Consider the following 23749-nt stretch of genomic DNA (forward strand, 5'->3'; position numbering starts at 1 on the left):
TCAGGAATTGAAAGCTGAGCAAAAGTATTTTTCTTGCACAGTGCTCTGTTCAGTGTTCAGTAGTTATTGAGAAGTCTAGGAGGAGATAAGAGGGGAGGCTATTTGTAATAAGCTTTCCTCCCTCTTTTTTTTTCTCTTGTACTCTATTGAAAAGACCTGCCAGTTTGAAAAATACCATCAGTAAGAAAGGAATTATTATATCTCCAGCCCTCAGGGGTTCCTCATCTGAAAATCAGCCTTTAATGTGGTTTTATGGTCTTCCCTTGGTGTTAAGTCCCACTTTTTCTAAAATAAATTTCTAAGTACAGAAAAGACTATATATTTATGTTCATAGTGTGTATGGTTGTAAAAATAAGAAAATAAATGTCAACACGTCCTAAGATCAGATGAAAATTTAGTGAGTTTTAAAATCGGATGGAAATTTAGTGTGGGTTTCCTAAATTGTTTCCTTTACCATCAAAGGCACATGAGCTCACTTGTGCTGTGTCTGTTAATGTGCAGTCACTTAACAGCAGCAAGGACTTGATTTTAAAGTCTAACAGTAAGATTTTGCTGGTCAATTGTTAAAATGCTTGGTTTTGTTGAAACTGTTTCAGGAATATCTCTATGGCATTGTGTATACTTTCACCACTCTGTTTAAGTAGAGAAAATAAGAGAACAGCTGTGAAAGATGAAGTGTATTAATAATTCCATAGTGTTATGATTATATAATGTTAACAATGATAGTGATAGAAGGTAGGAGTTCAGAAAGAAGTAAGAATTTTGGGATATATTGCTCCCATAAGACCATGCATGAAACTTGCTATACTTTCTTCACACTGCTAGTTCCATGGAGTCCACCACCTGATGTCAAAATTATTGCTGTTTGAGCCATCTGCATACACTCCAGTAATAATGTGCTTTTAGTTTCTCTTTCCAGTCTATAAAGAGATGTAATTGATTTATTTATCACAGAAATGCTCTCACACTGGCTCTCTTGGTGGGCTCAGGCTGTGGTTGGTGGAAGCCCAAGTTGACTTAGTGGCGTTGCTGCCGCAGCTGTGCCATGCTATCCCCTCCTGGGGGCCGAGTCCATCCTTCTGTGGCCTGCACAGGGTGTTCCAGTGTGCTTTGCTAACAGGATGCTGACTGCACAAGGTGCTGCTGTCAATAATTTTCTGCTGTGAATGATTTTCTGCGTTAGAAGTGCCAGAACAGCAGCACTGGCAGAGTTGAGTTGTTCTGACACTGCAAATGAGACCAGCTTGGAAGACAGTTTGTTCCTCCTGGATTTATCCATTTCTGTTTTTTTAAGCTGAGGAGTGAGGTGTTATGATCTGACTACTGAAAGATGCCTCTACCCAAATTAAGGTGCTAAAACCCTTCACTTTCCTTGAAGCTTCAATCTGTAGGTGCTCTCTACTTCTGTTACTGTGGGATTTCAGTATAGGAAGTCAGTAAAGTTTAAGTAGGAAATAATGAAGAAAAGAGTAATTATTCTAAAGAACTAAAACTCTAGGCAGGAAAGAAAAAATAAACCACACTGAAACCTCATTTGTGTACAGCAGTTCTGAAAGAAATGTGCTTGAATAATTAATTTGACATGGAAATCCTGATTCAGCATTCCTCTCAAGTGTGTGGAAAGTAATTAGCAGCATACTTAAATCAAGATACCAAAAGTAAGACAATAATGAGACGGGTTGCACATCTGAAGGAGTGATAGTTTATCTTAAAACACTTAAGAAAAGAACCGAGTTCACTGCTATAGATATTCCATTAAATACTTATAAATTGAAACCCTTTAGCTAATTTGAGAATGTGTAAACATGAGGGCAATATGACTGATCCCTTGATAGCAACAATGGCCAGGGCTTGTTCCTGTGGGTGTTGAAACTGGCTGTGAAGGCAGACAACTGTATCTGTAACAAAGTGACTCTTCTGTGAATGTCCTGTGGTCTTGATAAATGTTAGGATAGATCAGTGTTGCTGACAGGTTCTTGAAGCATCTACTCACAAATGCATCTAAAAGGAGTTGAGTTGATTTATCCTTGTGTGGTTAAAATATACTTCACATGTATTTTGCTGAAAACTTTTCAAATTATTTGATATATGCTTGGTGTTTTGTCTTTCAGCTTGTGATGAATGGAAGATTTTACCAAAACCTAATCTGCATCGAGATGTCAACAGATTTGGTCACACTGCTGTTGTCAGTAATGGGTAAATGAAGTGTCTCTTAAATTTTGCTTGCCATTTTTCTGAAGGAAAAACCTGTAGAAGAAGTCACATTTAAGTGAAGTATGGTTCAATAACAGAACTGATATAACTTATTAAAAGGGAAAGAAAGTAGTGCTCATGAGGTAATCAGTACAGCTAATCCCCAGTCTGCTGGGGATCTGTTCAGTGACATTTTAGGTGAATGTTCCAGGGTACTGAGGTGTTTTCTCAGCATTGAGGGCTACACTGAATTTCATATTTGGTACCAACTATAACCCTCACTTAGATGTGATGGGAGAAATATTTTTCTCTTTGCAGTATGCTATAATTCTTCTACAGTCATAAAATAACCATGTATAACCATGTAACTAAAATTTTCTGGGAAAAAGGGAAGATTTTGATGATACTGATACAGTTATCATCTCTACCACATGAAGGAGGAAAAGCCTGCCAGCAACTAGATGATATTAAGTTGGAAAAGTTGTAGAAAACAATAGTCAGGTTTAAAGAAATGTATATTGTTACCTTGTCAGCTTTTGTTTTGCTGGTTGCCAACTGGCCTAGTATCTGAAGTTGCAGTACTATAGATCACTGTACCTCTTCTACATTATGCATCACACTAATAAAAGTCAGTACTGTAGCATTTGTGGGAAACTTATGGATCCTCTATAAAAGGATCCTGTATAGGTCAGAAATGAGGTAATGAGTAATGCTACAAATAAGAGTGTTACTGCTTTTAACAAAAATAGCACTAAATTGTAAGTATGTACACAGAGCACTTGACATTAATCAATGAACAGATTTATTTATTAAGACAAAATTACTTGAAATTAATGAATTCAGCAACTGATAGTTTTTCATTATGATTTGTGTGTTTTATGCCATCTAAGCCATGTCTGATACTTTGAGAACTGTCACTTTCTATTAATTACATTAAAAATGTATTTTTTTTTAAGAACATAGTGGTATTTTTGGAAGGGTTTTTGGTACCAAAACAGTGCAATACAGGACACTCTCCAGATTTCTGCTATTGGTAACTGTGAATTATTCTGTTTTAAGAGTCTATCATACAACACATATAGAGGCTTTCTATTACTATCTTTTACCTGAGACAGTTCTTAGTTTTAATGAGAAGGGTGAGGACTCAGGTTTAGTCCTTTGGTCCCTGTGTCAGCAGCACCAGAAATGTTACCAAAAACAAATATCCATCTTCCCAACTGTTGCTGCCTGTCTTGAAAAGAATGTTCTTGTTTTCAGCAGGCCAGTATTTCATGCTCTGTTTTCAATATCTAACTCCAAAAATTAGAGCATTCTTCCAAAGCTCTTCATTCTTCTTCCAGATATTTGGATATACCACTCCATAATACATACAGCACAGGGAACTTTCAGCAATTTTTTTTGTTGCTCTCAATTTCTGTGGAGAAATAAATTGAAAAAGTAATCAATACAAGAACCACTGATAGAGTCTTTATTATAGAAAGAATAAGATTTTTTTTAATGATAGTATGTGGTGTTTTAATTGTGCATCAAGTCAGATAAGAAATCAAGAAAATGTGTCTACAAAAACAGTTAAATTTCCTTGCTTTTGCCCAATAGGTCCATGTATATATTTGGGGGTTTTTCAAGTGTTCTATTGAATGACATCCTCGTGTACAAGCCTCCCAACTGTGAAGCATTCAGAGATGAAGAGCTGTGCAAAAATGCTCGTCCAGGAATAAGGTGTCTGTGGAACAAGAAGCATTGTGAATCTTGGGAATCTGGACATGCTAATAATATCCTTAGAGCAAAATGTCCCAAGAAAACAGGTAAGTGAATTCTTGTCAGGTTTGTAATGCAGTGTAGGAGATGGGGGTGGGTGACCCCCAAAAGAAGTAACTACATGGAAGTGGTGACTGGAATGTTAAGAGTGTTCCCCTGTGAGAATACCCAGTGCAAGAGATTTGTTTTTTAGAAAGAAAATCATTCAGTTGTGCAATCCCTTTGTATTTTACATGCAGAGAAGTAGATGGAAAAGAGCACAAGTTTAATAAGGCAGAGCAGAACACTGAGAGCACAAATGGGCACTGCAAGTGGTACCTGGTGTTATGGGCATATGGCACTCCCATATCTGTGTGTGCCAGTAAGAGAGGAAACCATCACTGCTTCAAGCAGATTGCCTATGAAACAAAAGCATTTGTACAGAAGAATATAGTGCAGGCACAGCTGGAAAAAAACCTGAGGCAAACAAGCCCTTTGCAGTGTGTCAGATGAGTTCAAGTTTGTCATATGAATTTCTCTGTGGCATTGTGATGGCTGTATTGTTTGAAACAGCAATTTACTGTTATGAATAACTGTTCCAACCTATTCCTAAGCATTTTGGCTTGTCACAAATAAATTGCTTGTGAAACTGTTGTTCTTATATGTCACATGAACAGAATATTTATCCCTGCTACATGCACCTACTATTTTTTCTGTGCATCTTTCCTTTCAGCACAGTGTAAAATTGCTTCCCAGACTTTGGCTGTGTGCTGTGTGTACAAACTGCCATACAATTAAACTGCCAGTCTGTGTTTAATGTTTGTTGAAAAGTTACTAGCACTGCTATTAATCGACACTTCAAGACATTTTATTTTTCTGATAACTTGTACTTGTTTCTAGACTCGCTATGAAGTGTCAAACTCAGGGAAAAAAAAAAGGTGCATGATATAACAAAAACATTATCCAGGTACAGTTTTCTGGAAAATGGCTTTTGTACAGTGTCAGAACTTTTAGAGATCTACAGTCTAGAAAGTTTCATCTATATAGAAAAAGGAAAAAGCCTTGTGGTGTTATATTCAAAAGTAATACAGATAAAAGTAGATTTTATAAAAAGCTGATCACAGCAACAGGTGCTTATAAAAGCCAATCAAAACAAAGCGTAGACAGGCTGAAGGAAAATTAAAAAGTTAGAGCAGTTTCTCAAGTACAGGTGCTGCAGTGGAAATAAAGTACAACTCAACTTGGAAGAGATGAAGTCTGTATAATTCCAGTTCTGAAGAAGTTGTGTGAACAGCACTGTTTCACTGCTGTCAAATTATTCCAGTTTCAGGTGGTAATTTTTTGCCAAAACCCAATTTTTCATGTATTCTTTTACATTACTTGGCTCAGTTGTTACCTGGTTGAGAGTATCCTTTGAGAAACTGCTGATGGTCAATATTTAAAGGATAAGAAGAAATTTTAGTTATTTTCAAAAGATTGATTCTTGGGTGACAAGACTTTCATGGCAAGAGAATCTTTTAAGCTTGCATGCACCTGAAACTAAAGGAGCCAAACCAAACAGGAATTAAACACAGTAATCAGCACAGGAGATGATACAAATTCTCCTATTTTGCATCATGGTGATTTTGAAAACCTTTTCTCTTTTAAACAGAAGTAATAGTTTGTGTCCTAAATGATTTTACATAACCTAAATTTTAGTCCAAGTCCTATTATTAAGAATATAACATTAACTCTTTTTCAAATATTTTTGTAACTAAAGGACAGAGCTTTAACTTACCAGTCATTATTAGGTTCATAAATTAATTTACAAAGATTTAAAATGTCCATGTGTTGCTCATATCTCTCTTAGATTGTTTTGTTTACTGCTTTTATCTCATCTTCTTGCATAGCCATCTAATATTTTTATACAATCCTACATTTGAAGAAAATCTTCCTTCCATGTTAGAAGAGTGAAGGAAAAATACTTGAAAAAAGTTTTTCATAGTCTTAATTTTTGCATTGTGCTAAGAGAGCTTTCATGCTGTAAATCAGTGAATATTCTGTTAGTTGATATGAGACTTACGAACCTTCAAATGAAGTTGTTGCTGAAGGAATTTTTAAAGGAGCAAATCCTATTAACTGAATAGAATTAATTTCCTACAGTAACTTAAACCCTTATGAATGGCTAGAGTTCAAATGAAGGCTGTAAGACGAAAAGCTCTGAGGAAGTGTCAGAAATGTGGCATTATTCTCCTTTTCTCTGTTTGGTTTGTGCGGCAGCTGCTGCTGACGACAGATGTTACCGGTACGCGGATTGCGCCAGCTGCACCGCCAACACCAACGGCTGCCAGTGGTGCGACGACAAGAAGTGCATTTCAGCAAACAGCAACTGCAGCATGGTGAGTCCTCACAAATCTGAGCATGTTAGCAGTACTTCTTTCCTAGGTCTAGTAGACTAGTTTGTTTTCAACACAAACAAAGTAGTTTTCCAGGCTTTTGAGCTAAAAGTGTTGCAGAAGACAGAGTTGGACTGCAGCAAAAAAAATCTATCTCAGGAAAAAACAAGTATTCTTCAGGGGTGTGTTGCCTACTAAATATTTCTGAAGACAAATACTTTTATCCCCTAATTAATGACATTCGAAAAGTCAGAGTCATTATTAACTTGGATTTTGTGCTTTTGTGGTGTACAGTAGACAGGCAGAAACCATGGAATCCCATCTAGGGTGCTGTTTGGTTTTTCCCCTTTCAAACATTACCATACCAGTCTCATTAGTCATGGTCTTCTGATCATTGATTGTAATAGAAATGGTTTTCTTTGTCATGGAGTCACTTGTCATCTCATTAAAGGAATATGAGCTTCTGTAACCATGAGGTCCAGTGGCTTGTGATAATTTGGTTCTGATCTTTTTAACTACAAGCCATCAGATCACATAGATTCATGCAAGTTTATAGTTTTCCTTTTTTAATATTGCCTAGTGCCATGTTTTATACTTTGTTGTTGTTCACCAGCTGCTGCGTCTCTTGCTTGTTCATTTGATTTTTGTCAAGCTTATAATACTGTTTTAGCATTATAAATTTTGCCTCCTTACACTTTTCAGCTATCCACAGACACCTGGCTGTACTTGAGTTCAAAATCCTTTCTTGACACACTTCCATTAGTAAAAGTATATTGCTCTCTGGCTTGAACCTCATGCAAATCAATCTTGTTCCCCAGACAAATTAAGGTGTGAGTTGGATTGATTGTGACTCAAATCTTGCCTGTTCAGGGTGAGCACAGCCAGCTCTAATCATTGGCATTTGTAGCTAGTCACTACTAATAAAAGCAATGCAGACACAAATTCATCAGTAGTCATGTTATAAGTCTGTCAGAGGGATTTCACATTCCAGGCACTAATGGTTAGTTTCCTTTGTGATATTCAAGGGCCCTTCTTTGCCTGACACATTTTTCTCCATTAGGTGCTAATTTTCTAACCGTGGTTTTCAGCTCTTGAACAAGGAATAGTTGCTAAGGAGCAGACCATCTTCATTCCTAATAAATGATCCCTAATAAATGTGGAGCACTAGGTATTTTAGCACAAACTTCTTGGTTCAGTGTCCTTCTTTGACAACCTTTCATGACTAAGATTGTCAGCTTAATTAGCAAACGATGCTCCAGTCTGCTCTGTATCATTTCCTGTCTTTTATTTAGGGTTTGAAGTGGATAGCAAAGGCTGTTAGTGTAGTTACTGAAGAATGGGGTAGCAAAAATTCATCAAAATGGCTTCTGGAAAGAGGTGCTGTCATAAATGGGAGGTGGCTGTTGTAAAATTAGTCTATTTGCCATGAGATGATGGAAGCAGAATTTTGCAGCTTTGATAAAACCCACTAAAATAGCATCAACAGAATGGCACCATGTGGAAAACCAGAATGGATCAGGCTGATTATCCATTTTCATAGACTGCTACTTCTGGACTAGGCCCAAAAATGAAAATGTTGTGACAGCACTGTGATGGTAATATGGGATAACAAGCTGTGGACTTAGGAACATCACAAGGAGCCTTTGCAGCTGTACAAAGGCCTTGATTTATGGCTTAGATCATAGAACTCCAGATGAGAATGACAGTGATGTTTTATTATTTGGTGCTGTTGCCTCAAGGAAACTGGCCAGTTTACTAAAGATGTGCTGTCAACCAGTTTGGCCTCATGGTCACAGATAGATGCAAAGCAGATATTGCAAAGTGTGGCTACTCTGCTGGTTGGAAGGCCTGTAAAATATGAACATTTCCCTGAAGGAAGTCTAGTTGGACAGATGGACTTCATGAGTAGCGCTAATGCATTAATGATACACATTCACCTGCCTGTGCTCACCCTCTGATGTGAGCCAGCACATTACCAGGACACTGTATTCCCCTCCTGTGCAGACTCATGCATCATCAAGGTATAGATCAGGTATATCAAACTCATATCTGATGTCATTGCAAGCAGAAGCTTGCAATGCCTGGTTGATCTAGATCTGCTTAATATGTTTATGAAACTGTATTCACCCTCTATGTCTGCACATAAAATGCTTTATCTTGCATCCTATGAAAATGATACTCCCTTGCTGCTGATCATGTTGTGCAGAAAATTGACTATATTTTATAATGGAAACAAGTCTTTACCAAAACAAAGGAGAAAAAAAAAAGAAAAGGCTTTGTGGGAGAGATTAATTTCATTTTAGATTGCTGCTCCTTTGCAAGATGTCATTTTTCATGAAGTAGTACCGTGGAGGAGTAAGCTCCATGAAGGCAGAAGCTTCTTGTACTTTACCAAATAAAGTGGTAAATTGCTGCAGAGGGCTGACTGATTGCAATAAAATGCAGTTTTCTCTACTGAGGAAGACCAGAGAGAGATTGAATTTCAGAGTAAAAAAATTTACTTTATCAATTTTGTTTAATTTCTGAGGAGAAAAAAAGAATTGATTAAGTAGCCTTAAAGAGAGTCTTAGTATGTTGAGGCATAGCTGAATTATTTTATTTCTGCCTCCACCCAGTATTGCATTTTTGAAAATGTCATTGCCTTCAGAAGCTCCAAGGGGGGCACGTTCCTACAAGGGGGGCATGTTTCCTCTTTGACTGAATTTCTTGTGTGTTGGTTCATGTGGGGACATGTGCAATACAATAAAGCCCCAGTTGGTGACAGTTACCTACACACAGCCTAGAATGGTGTGTGATTTAAGAGTTCTTTATCTGAGTGTGGCAACATAAAACAAACACTGTCAAATCCATGAAGGGGATGATAAAGAACATTTTGCCAAGGAAATGGGATACTAGAGGAAGCTTCAAAGAGACCTATAGTCCTACATTAATAAATATTTTTACACAGTGCCTTAAAGACAAGAATCCCTGTTTTTTTTTTCATGTTTGCTTTGCTTCCAGAAAGCTCCTTCTTTCGCAATAGGAGACCTTGGATGATGCACTAATACCAAGAATAGTAATCATGGTAATCTGCCTACATTTGAGGAATTCAAAGAATAGTCAAGAGAAAATATATAAAGTAATAGAAGGAAATATGAACAGAATCAAATTTATCTTGGAGAAAACAGAGAAAATTTATGAGTAAGAAGTACCCAATAGCAAGTTTTGGGAGTAGCTTCAGGGAAATAATAGTGAATCTATAAATTGATAATTTACATTTACTCTAGGAAAACTAGACAAGGTTATACTGTTAACCTGAAAAAATCCAGGAGGAGGAGAGAGGTACATAATTTAATAGTGATTTCTGAAATTCTAAGATAAACTACTGTAGTATTTTCATTCTCCAGTAAATATTCAGAAAATCACTGCAGTTTGTAAGTCTGTCTATATACTACCATATCAGGATCAGTACTTAAAAAATCTAAGTAAATCAGACATGAGGGAGGCTTTATACAAAACATGATTTACTCATGCTTTGGAGTGTAAACATTATAAATATCCCACAGCAATATAGAAGTTCTGTAACAGATGGACTGTCATCTTTCTGAATTTCATTGGGTTTGGTAGTTTAAGTTATAACTTTAATATTGTGTTAATATGAATTACCTATTGGAGTCACATCTACATTGAACTAATGAGATTTTCAGACAAGCAGTGTTTAAATTGGATTTAAGGGAAATAAATGCTGGGAATAAGGGAATACAACAAAGAATATTATTATAGAACAGTCACTAGTACTTTGAATTTTATTTTAAACATTAAATAACCAGCACACAACAAGCTTCATGATTAGAAAGTAATAGAACAAATATCTCAGCTTAGGTGGAAAATTGTAATCTGTATGTAATACCACTGAAGAGTATATAATTTAAAAAAGAAATCTGAATGCTTAAGGGTATGTCAAAATGAAATGTTAAAAGTGAGTATTAGTTGAGCAGATGTAAATGAGCAGATGGTGGTTACTTGTGCTCTAAAATTCACTTTAAAGCATCTCTCAGGAAGTTTTGTGGGTATGTTTCATGACTGAGGGCAACTAAATGTGGGTTTGTACCAGAGATTTTTTTTTTGTGCTTTACTGTTGTGTGCATTTTTGGCCTAGACAGTAACAAGTCTGTTACTGGCATTGCCTTTGGCTTTGTTTTGTATTGTGGTGCAGATGCCTGCACCTAGACCTGCTTTGCTGGTTCTTTTTGCTCTCACAGTAGCCTTCCCTATAGAACAGAAAAAAGTCAGGACCTCTGAAAACAAACTTACTGGTAGGCATCTGATCCATTAAAGGCAAAAAATTAAAAAAAAAAAAGCCTCAAGAGCAGTGTTGTTCAACTGGAGTGAAGCTGGTTTTTTGTGAGATTGAGGATTCACTTTTACAAATGCATTATTTCAGGACTTAAAAAAAACAGAAATAAAAGGAGGCAGCTTTTCTCCCCCCTGCCCTGTCACTGCCATATTCCAGTACCAACCACTGTGTAGCTTATTGTCATGCAGTCCCTTTCTAAATTGTTTAATCATACTCCTGGAGACTAATAGAAAGGAAAGTAACCAACTTTTTCAATGAATCATGCATTTGCTATCCATGTGCAATCCATTATTGCTGCCATGTATTATTTTAACCTTTTGTTGTTTAAGAGAGACAAGACTTGTTAGGGTTTGACAAGAGGGACTCCCAGAGGTCCCTTCCAATCTCAACAGTTCTGTGAGTATAAAGCTGTCTTGCATTGGGACTTACTTTTAATTATTACCTTGAAATTAAGTTGGTAGAGAGAGCCTTATAGGTGAGCTGATGAATTGGCTAAGGATTTAGGGCATTTCATTAAATAAGGTATCAATACAATGCCTTAATTAAAAGTACTATGCAGAGGGAAGAAAGATTTGTATTCAAAATGTCTAACTTGGAAGACCTCAGTTCTCAGGAAAAAGACCAAACACTGACCAAATCCAATAAAAGCCTCCAGGTAATAATTCTTTCAGTGTTTACTGCTTTCCTTCTATGCTAAGGTACCAAAGGAATAAAGTTATCCCTGGTTTTGTATTGTGTGTGGAGCATATTCTTGCACCTTCAGTCAGTTATATGTAATTATGTTGCACCTTGTGCCATTTTTTATGTTCTATTTGACTATTTTTCTTGCTTTAACCTGCAGAGGATGAAATAATTTAGGGAAAGTATTACCCTAAAGTTTCTAAGAAATGAATATTTAGTTTAGTTTTTTAAGCTCTTCCTGTTCTCTGTACAGGGAATTGGCCTCTTCAATCTGACACCCAGTTGTGTAGAACAAGTGGAGTGATTTGTGCTCCAGTGTTGCATTCTGCATCTGGTAAAGGATTCTTGATAGGGAGCTTAAATTCAGCCTAGCTTTTAGGTGGCCACGACTTTCTGGGGGGGATCTACCTGCTCTGTATTTTCATTTTGACTTCTGTTCTTTTAATGGATGTCTGCTTGAGATGCTGCTTTGTCTGTTTGTTTTTACAGTCGGTTAAAAACTACACGAAGTGTCACGTGCGGAATGAGCAGATCTGCAATAAACTGACGAGCTGCAAGAGCTGCTCCCTGCACCTCAACTGCCAGTGGGACCAGCGGCAGCAGGAGTGCCAGGCACTGCCTGGTAAGGGGACACTGCTGCTCACAGCTGCTTCCAAACCTGAGAAAACCTCCTCTGTCCTTGCCAGAGAATGTTTGCTCATGAGCAGACATGGGTTTGTTTTATTTGTACTCACTCCTCTTGCCTCTCCGTGCCTGTGCAGGTGAACCCTGATGTGATTTCAGGCCTGACTGGGGTGTCAGTGCTACCTTGAATCGTGTCAGGGCAGATAATGGCATTAGTGAAGGCACAATGACTGTGCCTCTGCACAGGCAGAGATGAGCCCTGGCCTGCAGGGAGCACTGAGTGCAGAGCTGAATGGCCATTCCGGGTCCTCTACTGCTCCATGGACTCTGACATTGTTCCTTTTGCTAGCTGGGGTTTTACCTTAGAAATTATCATTCAATTTTTCTTCAATTTTCCTGTGCAGATAGGGCCCAAGATCTAGTTTCTTGCTTGTCTAATGTTGGCACTTCTATGAAAGCAGTGAATATTAAAATACTAATATGAAATATTCTCAGAAGGTGACTGTTAACATTCTGAAATAGTATTTATTTTGTATTCATAACTACATATATAAAGTTAGATGTCAGAACCTTTTCCATTTGATCTTTTTGTCCAGATGGAGTTAATGAATACTTTTTTTTACAGAGATGATTCATTAAATAACAATTCTCTGCAGTTCAAAGCTCTATTTATGTAATCTCTGTAGATTGACTATAACAGTTGCTCTTACTTATCTTTTAATAGTTATCTGAGTCTGAGTAATGCTGTAAAATGTTGAAGAGAAATATTTTCTGAGATGTTATCTGAATTTTCTATCATTTGGATTGCATTGGTATTTAGGCAAATACGAAATGCAAAGGTATGATAAAACAAGGATAGTGTAAAGTTGTGATTTCTTAATTCTAGGACAGTTATTAGATTTCAAAATTTACATAACACTTAAATAAAAGGAGTTGCTAAAACTATTATTTATGTACATAATCTTATCTTAATATTTAGTTGTGCTCAGTTCTGAATACAAGGATGAAATAGTGGCATAAAAATATTATGCTGAAACTTAGCATATATCTTAGAATAATTTTTAAGTTCTTAGAAGCTTCTTTCTGTAACAATACAGTATTCTGTCTGATGATACTTGCTGTTTCAGAATTTACGTGATGTGAGATGGGAAATTGATTGTGGGATGCATTTAGATTTATGATCTCAGGAAAATAAAATTCAGACTCCCTTGGGTTTTTTAAAAGTTTTTTCTGAATCAGTTTTGATTGTATGCTTTTTGCACCAGCTCACCTGTGTGGGGAAAGATGGAATCACATTGGAGATGCCTGCCTCCACATAAATTCCAGTCGGGAAAGCTACGACAATGCCAAACTGTATTGCTACAATTTAAGTGGAAACCTTGCCTCATTAACAACCTCAAAAGAAGTGGAATTTGTTCTGGATGAAATACAGAAGTATACACTTCAGGTAACTTAAGAAACTGTAACTGGTGCTTATGTGAAACAAATTGGCTTTGAGAAATCTCTTCTAGGGTTTTGTCCAAACAGAGGAAAGTTTATGCCTTCAAAGAAATGTGCTAAATGGTGCTAAAGACTGGTATAAGTCATGTGTAGCATATTAAGGTTTGAAAAAATCTTATGATTCAAAACAAATCACACAGCAGCTCCCAAGGTTTCCCCTTACCAGATTTAAATGCTAAAAGTTTCTGTTTACTTGGAAGAGAGTATTTGCTCAAGAGAATGGCTGGAACACTGATTTTTTTGTCCTGGTTTCAGGTGTGACAGAGGTAATTCTAAAATTCAACACAGGCAAAGGCAGGGTCCAGCAATATGGATGCATAACACCAAGCACCAGTACAGATGTAACTTCTCCAGAAAAGGCTTTTTCCTCTGTAACTGGTTTGTGGGATCAAAGGGTCACAGAGAAGCTGCATTAGTGTGTGAAACATGTAGCAATTCCCTGCACAGCAGCACTGGAATTAACTGGAGCTAATTAGCTTTCTCTAATGATGGCGGGGAGAGAGAGAGAGCTGAAAACTCTTCCATGCCTCTGGCAAATACAGCAAGCTGCCACCAGAATATTCCTTAGAAAAGTGATCCATATTACTTTTGTGAACTGTGGAACAAGAGAAGGGAAGAAAAATCATCTCTCCCTGGGTGGTCAGGTTCAATTTTTTGGCAATTAAATATTCAAATGCTTATTGTGGTGTTTAAACATCACTGGTTAAAGCATATGCTCAGAAATATGAAACCCAGCAGTGCACACTCAGATGGGATGTCTTAGCAGAATATGATTCTGATTTTTACAAGCAAAATTCTGATTCTGATTTTTACAAGCAAAATGTCCCTTGTTCATAGCAAGGGACATTTTGGGAGTGTGTATTTAGATTTGTAGAACATGCAGCGCTTTGTATAAAATCCTCAAATTTTTAAGTAGTTTAGGGTTTTAAAGTTACAGGAAAATGAAAGATAATTGTGGATAATAATTAAAGCTTATATCAAGCTAGTATGTGATTTTTGAAGTTGTTTTTCTGCAGAGGAATTGAGATCATTCAAAGGAAATTGCAGTTAAGGATTGCCTTTATGTTATTTCTGAATCTGAGAGCAAGAGGTTAGGGACACATTGTGGACAAAAGTAGTCTTTTATCCTTTTTAGCATTCCACTGCAAAATGCAGATTCAAACATAGGTTATGTACTTGAGGTTTTTGTGTTTTTTCCCAAGTAAATATAGGAACTGGACAAAGAAAGTTTTTTTTACTAGAAATAAACCTTTTTTCTATTTTTTTGCTAATGAAGGAGAGAAATCATTCTGTCTCAGAAGTTCTTCCCTGATATTGCATTTACTGCAGCCTTGAGACACATTTTGTCTGTCCACTCTTTGATGAGTTAATGTTGAAAATGTAATTGAAACAAAAACAACAATAGAATGATGTCGGCAACATGATTGCTATGGTTATTTATTTTACCACCTTTTTTCCTTTTTGCTTTCCTTTCCCCTGATTCCTATTAAAATACTGCACAGGATGCCTTCAAATCTAATAAAGTGTGATAGATTATTGATATGACTGATTTTGCCTGACCGGCTTGAGGTGTAGATGAGAAATAGCTTTTTTTTGTGTTTGGAAGCAAGATTTTTCTTACATTTCAGAGCTTAGAACTTCTGCAAGGTGACATCCTGCTGAGCAAATCTTTATTTAAATGAAGTACATCCTGAGCCAATGTGGTGATGTAAATTTGAGATACCTCAAATACAGTTTAAGCAATTGTAGACAAATTTATTCCCTTTAAAAAGCTATCTTGGATTAAACAATCATTTAGCTGTCAGAACCTCTAATGAAATTCTACCATGAATTATCCTGGTGCCTTCTGTGGCACTTGGAAAAGAAAAGATCTTTTTTCATTCATATCTATCTGTCCAGCTGCATTTACCCAGTGTGATACATCCTAAATGTGTTATCAGGTGTGACAGAGGCTCTCTGAAACTTCTTGATCTTCTTTTGCCTGCCTTTCCCTCTCCAACTGCAATCATAATGATTTAAAGAGTGAGATTTCATTTTAGATGGCTTTTTTCTATAACAGGTGCTGGTGGGGAGTTCACAAATGGAATCAGAGCTGCTGTAAGGTGAACACCGTGGTTTTAATCTCTTTTATCTGCAGTGGAATTTGACTTGGGTGGTTAAATGTTGAAGGCTTTAAAATCTTTAGCCTGGGAAAGAAAAAAAGGTTTCAGTTTCACCTGAAAATAAAGAAACTTTTCAGGATTAATGAATGTGTCAGAGCAGCATTTGGAAATAAGAATATTATTCTGACTTTATCTCCTTGTTATTTGGTATTCTTATGCTGAGAAATGGAAAGCAACTTACGTAGCTGTTGTGTATTTTACGAACTGCCAAATAGTATCAGTAAATCTACAGCCTGGGAGGACTTCAGCATTCTTTATTGTTAATAGAAACATCATGTGATTTTGTAGATTGTTTCCTAATACACAAAGTCCCTCTTCTGGGACAAATTTAGGACAATTTCTTTATCATGTTTAGAATAATACATTGTTGTGTTGGGAAGATTCTGAGGGAGGGGGTTGCCATTGTCTCCATGTCTCATTGTGTATAAATAATTTCTCCTAATCCCAATGCTAAACTGGAAATCAATAGGTTGCCTCCTTTTAAAGGATAAGGAGAAGGTTCATTTGGTAAAAAAGAAAGGGAAAACACAAAGATCTGTGTGGTATGAACTCAAAACACTGTTGAATTTGCAAATGTATTTTAAAATTACCACCAGCAGTTTGAAGTCAAGTTTGTATTGTTCATGAAAAATAAATCAAATTTTGTCAAAGAATGCCAAAGAAAACACAATGGATAGGCTGCAGATTCCCACACTAAAGAAAAATTACACTTAATTTTTTTTACATGCTTTTATTGACCTAGTAAGCAAAATATTATGAAAGGGAAGATTTGAATTTCTCTGAAAAATGGATTAAACAGCAATATGAGGTTAATTTATTGTTCCTGCTAATATTCAAATGTTGTATATTCATTTAAAAGTGCAATTAGCTCTCTTGGGAGTTTGCTTGCTACTGTGGGATTTAACTAAAAATAATAATTTTCTTGTTAGCATGCAATAAATTCTGAGAAGATTTAGTTTTGGTGTAGTAAGCACAAAGGAAGAAGAGAACAGTTATACACAAAGCCTTTCATTATAGAAACTGTTTGCAACTTTTCCTTTGACTCTGGGCTCACAAGGCTAAGCATCTTTTTTATAAATTACACTTGAGTGTAGGTTGCAGTTAATTAGTGAGCTTTGCATAGCAATGTTACTCCTTGTTAGCTCCAAGTATTCTCTGAGGGCTGTGTGTTTCTGTGGTTTTATAATGTGTGTGATTGTGGTGAAGTTGACATCTACTCTTGGTTTCTGAATTACTCCCTTTAGAACAGTTTCTACCAGTCCCACTTTCCTATTGTGGTTTTAGAAGTCTAATAAATTATTTTAGCACTTTGTCTCTATTTTACAGTTGTTGCATTGATTGTCCATTAGCTCACCTCTAGTTTAACTGCTTTCCTACATTCAGGATTGGGGGAGCTCAACTCACTTTGGATGCCTGAGAATGCAAATTTCCCCCTAAAATTGTCCCCTATAAAGAAGAAATTACAAGAAGAAACCAAAGTCTCACTGAAATACTAGCTAGAATCTCTGTAGATAGAAATTGGGGAAGTTCCAGTTTTTTCAGTTTGACAGATTTTATGGGTTTTTTAAACCTATTGAACTACAGAAAAGTTTAAAAAGAGTAGGAGAATAAGGTGACCTAACGCATGACTCCTACTATTAATTACATCCATGTTGCATCATATGTGTCTAATAGATCCAGAGACACTTAAAACTAATAAATCTTGCTTCCACTGCTTGAAATGTGTCAATCACTGGGTAAATATTTACAAAACATGGAGTGTGCTGGTATCTGGCATAGTCAGAATTGCTGCAGTTAAGGAATGGAAAACCCTCCATAGAACACATTGTGTCTCTTCACAGAGCTGCTTTTTCAGGAAGTAGGGTTTTTGTTCAGAATGGTGCAGAAAAGAGTCAAATGAACTGCAAGCAATTTCTCCAAATCATGAATGTTGTGGAAATATGGTCACTGAGAGGCCACAGTATTTTCAAAGTTTAATTGTGTGTTTCATCCTAGAGCAACAAATCCAGGAGTTCAAACAATTCCTAAGAAGTTTGTTGAATTTTGTTTATAAGGTGTTGTGGTGCACATAATAGAAAATGAGACAGTAGTGTATTATACACTTTCAGGACAATTTGCGATCCAAAATAAAAGGAATTTAAATAAAAGTGTAGATAATTTTTTGAAGGAGATATATACTTGCTCAGTAATTTGCATAATTAAGAAACAGGGGACATTTTTGAGCCTCAGTGGTAGTTGGCTATTCAGTAAAGGTAGTCTTGCTCACTTCACTCATCTGCAAATTATTCAGCCCTCATTAGTTTAGTGCTGATTCAGCAGTAGTACCTGAAAATATGTGTCATCAGTAGAAATGATCCCTTTCACTTTGGATCTCAAAGCAACTTAATCTCATTTAAATTCTCTGAGTAAACAGTGGCTTTAGCATGAACTATTAGCTTTCTAGTTAAGGTTACACAATTTTCCTTTCTAACATAGTTCCATAATTACTATTAAAAACCAAATTAAAATAGTCTGATTTAGAACAAGAGAAGATCATATTTTTTAAGTTACTAGTGATCAGTTTTTTATAGATTCCTGTTATGGCCAAAAGTTGGTCCAATGTTCATCTTAATAGTGGTAGATAAGGTTACAGAATGTTCTGTTAGTGTGCATTGTATGATTGCAATTTTGCTCCTCTGTCAGATGAAAATAAAGTCTTGCCTAACAATTTTTCTCAGATTTTAATAATTCCCAAATATTTACTGTCTAATTTAAAAAGTTTTTTGGTAACTTGTTTTCAGTGATAAAAAATGGTTCTGTGAAAACAGGTAAGCCATGACTAGCACAAATATAAAGTTTCTAAGAGGGGCTGTGGATTCTAAAATATAGACAGAATGATATGGATGGGAGGACAAACATATTCTAGAGGTGATTCCAAATTTTAAATAGTGGAGTGGAATAAATCTATACAATATTTCACAATATGCATTTGATTGTGTTATCTATCATTAGTAAGACTCATTACAATTTTTCCCAAAATGGATTTGAGCACCTGCTGTGTATTGCATTGGGGTTTTTTTTGTTGGTTTTGTTTTGTTTTTTAAACTGATTTTTAAACTTGTCTAGAATGCTCTTGTGTGAGCTTGTTGAGTTGTTGATGTTGTTTTAAAGTGAATTGTATATTATATGTCAAGGGAGTTTTTATAGATATCCATATATAGAAAGAGGGAACAGGTCTTCAGAACTCTCTGAGGAGTAACATTCTTCCCACTTATATGTTGAGTAAAGATCACCTGAACTTCCAATAAATGAGTTGATTTGCACTGTATTTTTCACTCATCTGATTTGGTAAAGAACAGTTTTCAAGAGGCCTGGGAGTTGGAATCTTGCACCAGCAAGTTCTGGTTCCTGAGAACTGTCAGTCTCATTTCCTTCCTGTCTGATCCTCTTCAGAGGCATCTTTTGTCAGGATATTCAAAGTAAAGGAATCCGCTTTCTACATTCATTTTGCATTAAATGAAACAACCATAAAGTTCAAGTGAAGCATGTTCAACCCCCATTATTTCTGAAGCCTGAAGAAGAAACTGGATTGGCATTTTCAGTCAACACATTTGAAGTCCCTTGGTTGCTTCAAGTACTTTGAGGTTCCCAGCTATTCTGACTAAACCTTTCATCAGTTTGAAAGATAATTTATACTAGATTTATGCCCTTTTTTTTTTTTAAGAAATTAGTTTGATAGCCACACAGCCCTGGTAGCTGCAGGTATCTCACATGAAACTTACTGAATGCTCTTGTTGTGATTTGATTTTTCCTATTGGCTTCCATGCAGTGCAGCAGCAATCATTTTTGGTGATAAGCTTTGATATCCACACACACTCTCTGCTACTGCCAGCAGTCTTCACCTGTGGCCCACCACATGATGGAATTGATGCCACATAATTGAATATGCATGTTAAGCACGTCACTGGAACATCTGGGAGGCCTTACTTGGATAATCTGTGCTTGGCATCCTTACAGCATGGCCTGAGTGGGCCTGCAAGGTCATAGCTTCCATGGTGTGCATTTGATAACGTGCTCATCAGCATTTGGGTCTGCACTTTGATGGTTTATCCTAGCAGAGAGCCAGAGCTGGTACATATGGAATTTGAGATGCCTGACATGATGACTGTAAGCTGTCCAGATAGTCCAGCTATTAAGAATGATTGTGACTGGGATATGTTTTGCTTTTTCTGGAAGTCTTTCATTTCAGGGATACTGCTTTTATCTCCTGTGGCTGCTTTGGCTTTCATGATTCTCCCTGGGACTTTGTCATCATTAAAGGGATTCCAAGACAGTCTCCTACTCAAATGGAGGAATTTATTTCCAAATATTGCTGCTGCACTGTCAGTTTTCATTATTGGCTCACATACTTTTTCACCATAGATGGAATATGATCCCTGTTTTTTTTATATACTGATGCTGAGGCCAAATTGTTTGGCAGTGCAATGGAAACAGTCAGTAATATGTTAAAGATTCTCTTGGCTGGAATCGCTCAATCCCAAAGTAGGCATGTAGGGTTGGTTTATGTGTGGGTTTGTCAGCAATTTATCCTGCCTAAGCCCTTGACATTATTTCATATGTGCTTGGGGTGCGCACTCAGCATCTACAGGGACCTGTGCAGATAAATGTGTAGGTATCTAAGGTCTTCTGGTCCATGTGGACCACATACAAAAACAGGAATCTAGCCAACTAAACAACAAATAAGGCAACAGATGTATTATCTACCATTTTCCAGATGCCCAAGTTAGACTTTTACTGATTGCATCATGTTCTTTCTGGTGTCCAGGACATGTGAGTCCTCACAGTCCTCACAGACACCGGAAAGTTGGTCACCTAGGGTAGCAATGGAGTTAGGAAGTAAATACACAAAGTAAGACACAAAGTGGACAGTGGTGAATTTGCTGAATGTTCTTGTTGCTGTTCAAGAGTCTCCCAGAACACATCACTGCTTATAGAATGGAACATTTCTTAGTCATTTTCTGTTTAAGATTGTTCTCATGTCCCTAAGTGTTAGTAGGTAAAGCAATTTTTGTAGTACAGAAGCAGAAGAGAGCTTAGGGAGTACATATTGGGGAGGTCAGGAATACCAACTGTCTACCTACTGATTGTTTTAAAAGGTATTTACTGCTGGTATTTTTGAAACAAAATCAATAATCCTTCATATTTTAATTTGCTCTAACAGGACAGGGGAAAAAAGAAGGAATGCTCTGGTTGTGTGTAGAATTAAGAGTACTGAAAGATTTTCTTTTCACCCATGGGTTAAACCTGCGTGGCCAGAGAAAATGTGAGATCAAAGGTGAAAGATCAGTGATAGAGAATGGAAGTAACTCTTGGTTCACTTGTGGAATACATAGCTCTAACAATGGCACGTTCCCTTTAGATGTATTATAGTGTTTTACTTACCTTGTAAATTACCTTTACTTACCTTGTAAATTAAATCAGTTGTGAACCTAATTCACACTCAGATCAATATCTCTCCTTTGGAGCTGACAATGTGTGTCCTCTGCCTGGGCAGGCAGCTGGATTTGGTATTCTGGCACCCACCTGCCATCATGTACCTGTCAGAGCCCAGTTGTCTCTCTGTATCTCTCTTCTGTGTGTTTAAACTGGGCTTAATGAAAACTGCCTGCACAGAGATTACATGTGGAAATGTGTTTGGTTTGGGTATCTTGAGATTTTACACCAATGGTGGCAAGTAATGAATACAGATATATCCTGGAACAAGTGAATGCCTTTTTTCCTTAAAAGCTGCTCTTTTGCTTGCTAAGTGTGTAAAGATGAAATGATAAAAATCAGTAGAATTTGTGATGTAGTTTTACTGATACATCCTAAATATGTTTTAAAAATGTGTGGTTGTAGTTTTTTTTCTAGACTATGTTTTATAACTTATAAATCAATAACATTATAAATCAATAATGAAAGTATATTCAATGTGTATTTAGCAGCATTGGAAATGTAAATGTGCCACTTTTATGTCTGTCTCTGATTGCCTAAAGTTGATCAGTATCAGCACTATGGACTTTAGAGGATGGAATATTGATCCTACTTTTTCCTGAAATTTGATTTCTCTGAATTGCTGTTAACATATGTTTATTTCATTATCCACAGTGGCCTAGCAATTAGTAATCGTACAGTAGCCACTGGGAAAAAAACAAACAATTTCATTATGACCGATAATAGAAATCAGAATTGTCTTTGAACAGAATGCAGGTTTGTAGTAGAAGAGAAGCATATAGGGAGTGGAGTTTTTGTTGGGGTTTTGGGGGATGTTCAGCAAGACAGAACAATTAAGATAAAAACTGTGTGGACAATGATTGAGATGATAAAGTGAGATAAGAACCTGATGAATTTTGAAAGTGTGAAATTGTTGCTACTGAGCTATTTTTTTTTAAATTTTTATTGTGACAAAAAGCATTTTAAATTATTCTCTTCCATTTGTTTCGTTTTCATCTGTAGAAAATTTCCCCGTGGGTGGGATTGCGCAAGATCAACATCTCCTACTGGGGCTGGGATGACATGTCCCCTTTCACAAACACCACCCTGCAGTGGCTCCCTGGAGAGCCCAACGACTCTGGCTTCTGTGCCTACCTGGAGAGAGCAGAGGTGGCAGGGCTGAAGGCAAATCCCTGCACTGCCATGGCAGATGGCCTCGTGTGTGAAAAACCTGTTGGTAAGGAGCCTCTTTGTCCCAGGAACTGATGTTGTGGTGAATAACAAACTCTTTGGGGTTTAATTTTCCTAAGAGGGATTTGGGAACATATTAAATAATTACAAAAATATATATTTTTTAAAGTTTTTTTGGATATAGATGCAATCTGTTAATATTCCTAAAGCAGCACATAGTATTTGAGAATTAGTTCATGTGGCTTATTTTGCATTACACTAGAAATCTTATTTGCCTCGAAATCAGTAATAGTCAATGGTAACAGTATCTGTAACCACATGTGGAGATATTCAGCAATGCTGATGTGTTCTTTCTGGATCTTGCTGAACATTAGTGAATATCTTAAAGTTGTAAAAGATGGACAAATCCAAAATTCTGGTTTCTGTCTTTTAGCTTTGTTTGTGTATAAAATTTACTGTGACAGTCACTTGACTGTTCAAGTTAACATCTACTAAAATGGACTCTCTGAGCTGTCATGTGAGTCATGCTCAGTTTTGCATGTTAAATTTTGTAAAATATGATTTTATTTATGTACAGAAAAATAATTTTGGATGGACCAAAATATTTATGGCTAATTAAGGAAGCAACCACTTCAACAGGGATTTTTCTATTGGAACGAATGGTGAAAAAAAAGGTAGATTGAACTTGTGTTTGAAATGATAAAATATTTGTGATCCTTTTCCAGTCAGTCCCAACCAGAATGCCAGGCCCTGCAAAAAGCCCTGCTCCCTGAGGACAACCTGTTCCAACTGCACGAGCAATGGCATGGAGTGCATGTGGTGCAGCAGCACCAAACGATGCGTGGACTCCAATGCCTACATCATCTCCTTCCCATATGGGCAGTGTCTGGAGTGGCAAACTGCCACCTGCTCCCGTGAGTATCTTAGTGAATGTTCATCTTACTAAATGTATTGTTAGTTTTATTTTTCACTCAAAAGAGCTGGAGGGATTCAGCACATTCTCTAGAGATAAAAAGATTTTCAAGTGAATGACCTTATATAGCTACTAATGTGAGAAGTCAGTGCTGAGTATGCATTTCTTAGATACAGATAATACGCTGGAAATTGTTTGATGATGAAATATATTTAGTCTTTTGAAACTGTGAAAAGTATTTATTCTTTTCAGATAAAGAAAAATTACCATGATTGTTTGTATGTCCAGAGTTAGTGTGACAAACAACATCCATAAGCTGGAACAAAATACTGTTAAAATTAGATAACCAATATGTAGAACTTAGACTTACACAATATCAAGTCATTAAGAAGTGTGATGTATTTTTAAAGTTTTAAATGTTCTGATTTTTTTTTTCAGATTCAGGCTATGCCATTTTCCTAACATGCAAAGATAAAACCAAAGTTTTAGTAAGGATAGTAGTAGTCTTGAGAATATTGTAATACAAATGCAAAACAAATTATCTTGGTCTTCCTTAGATTCCTCTTCCTTGCAGATGGGGATTATT

General features: G+C 36.6%; 1 protein-coding gene across 3 annotated transcripts in view; it reads left to right on the forward strand.

Annotated features, from left to right (window-relative positions):
- The window catches only part of ATRNL1 (attractin like 1), a 425510-nt gene that overhangs the window by 81665 nt on the left and 320096 nt on the right, over positions 1-23749 (forward strand). For all 3 annotated transcript variants that reach the window (XM_030950737.1, XM_030950738.1, XM_030950739.1), the window contains exons 11-17: positions 2112-2196; positions 3790-3998; positions 6190-6308; positions 11812-11944; positions 13212-13393; positions 22083-22296; positions 22976-23164. In XM_030950737.1, the coding sequence (XP_030806597.1) occupies positions 2112-2196; positions 3790-3998; positions 6190-6308; positions 11812-11944; positions 13212-13393; positions 22083-22296; positions 22976-23164 (1131 nt within the window). The remainder of the gene's footprint in view (positions 1-2111; positions 2197-3789; positions 3999-6189; positions 6309-11811; positions 11945-13211; positions 13394-22082; positions 22297-22975; positions 23165-23749) is intronic.

The sequence above is a fragment of the Camarhynchus parvulus genome, chromosome 6 (genome assembly GCF_901933205.1).
Source record: "Camarhynchus parvulus chromosome 6, STF_HiC, whole genome shotgun sequence".
NCBI lineage: Eukaryota > Metazoa > Chordata > Aves > Passeriformes > Thraupidae > Camarhynchus > Camarhynchus parvulus.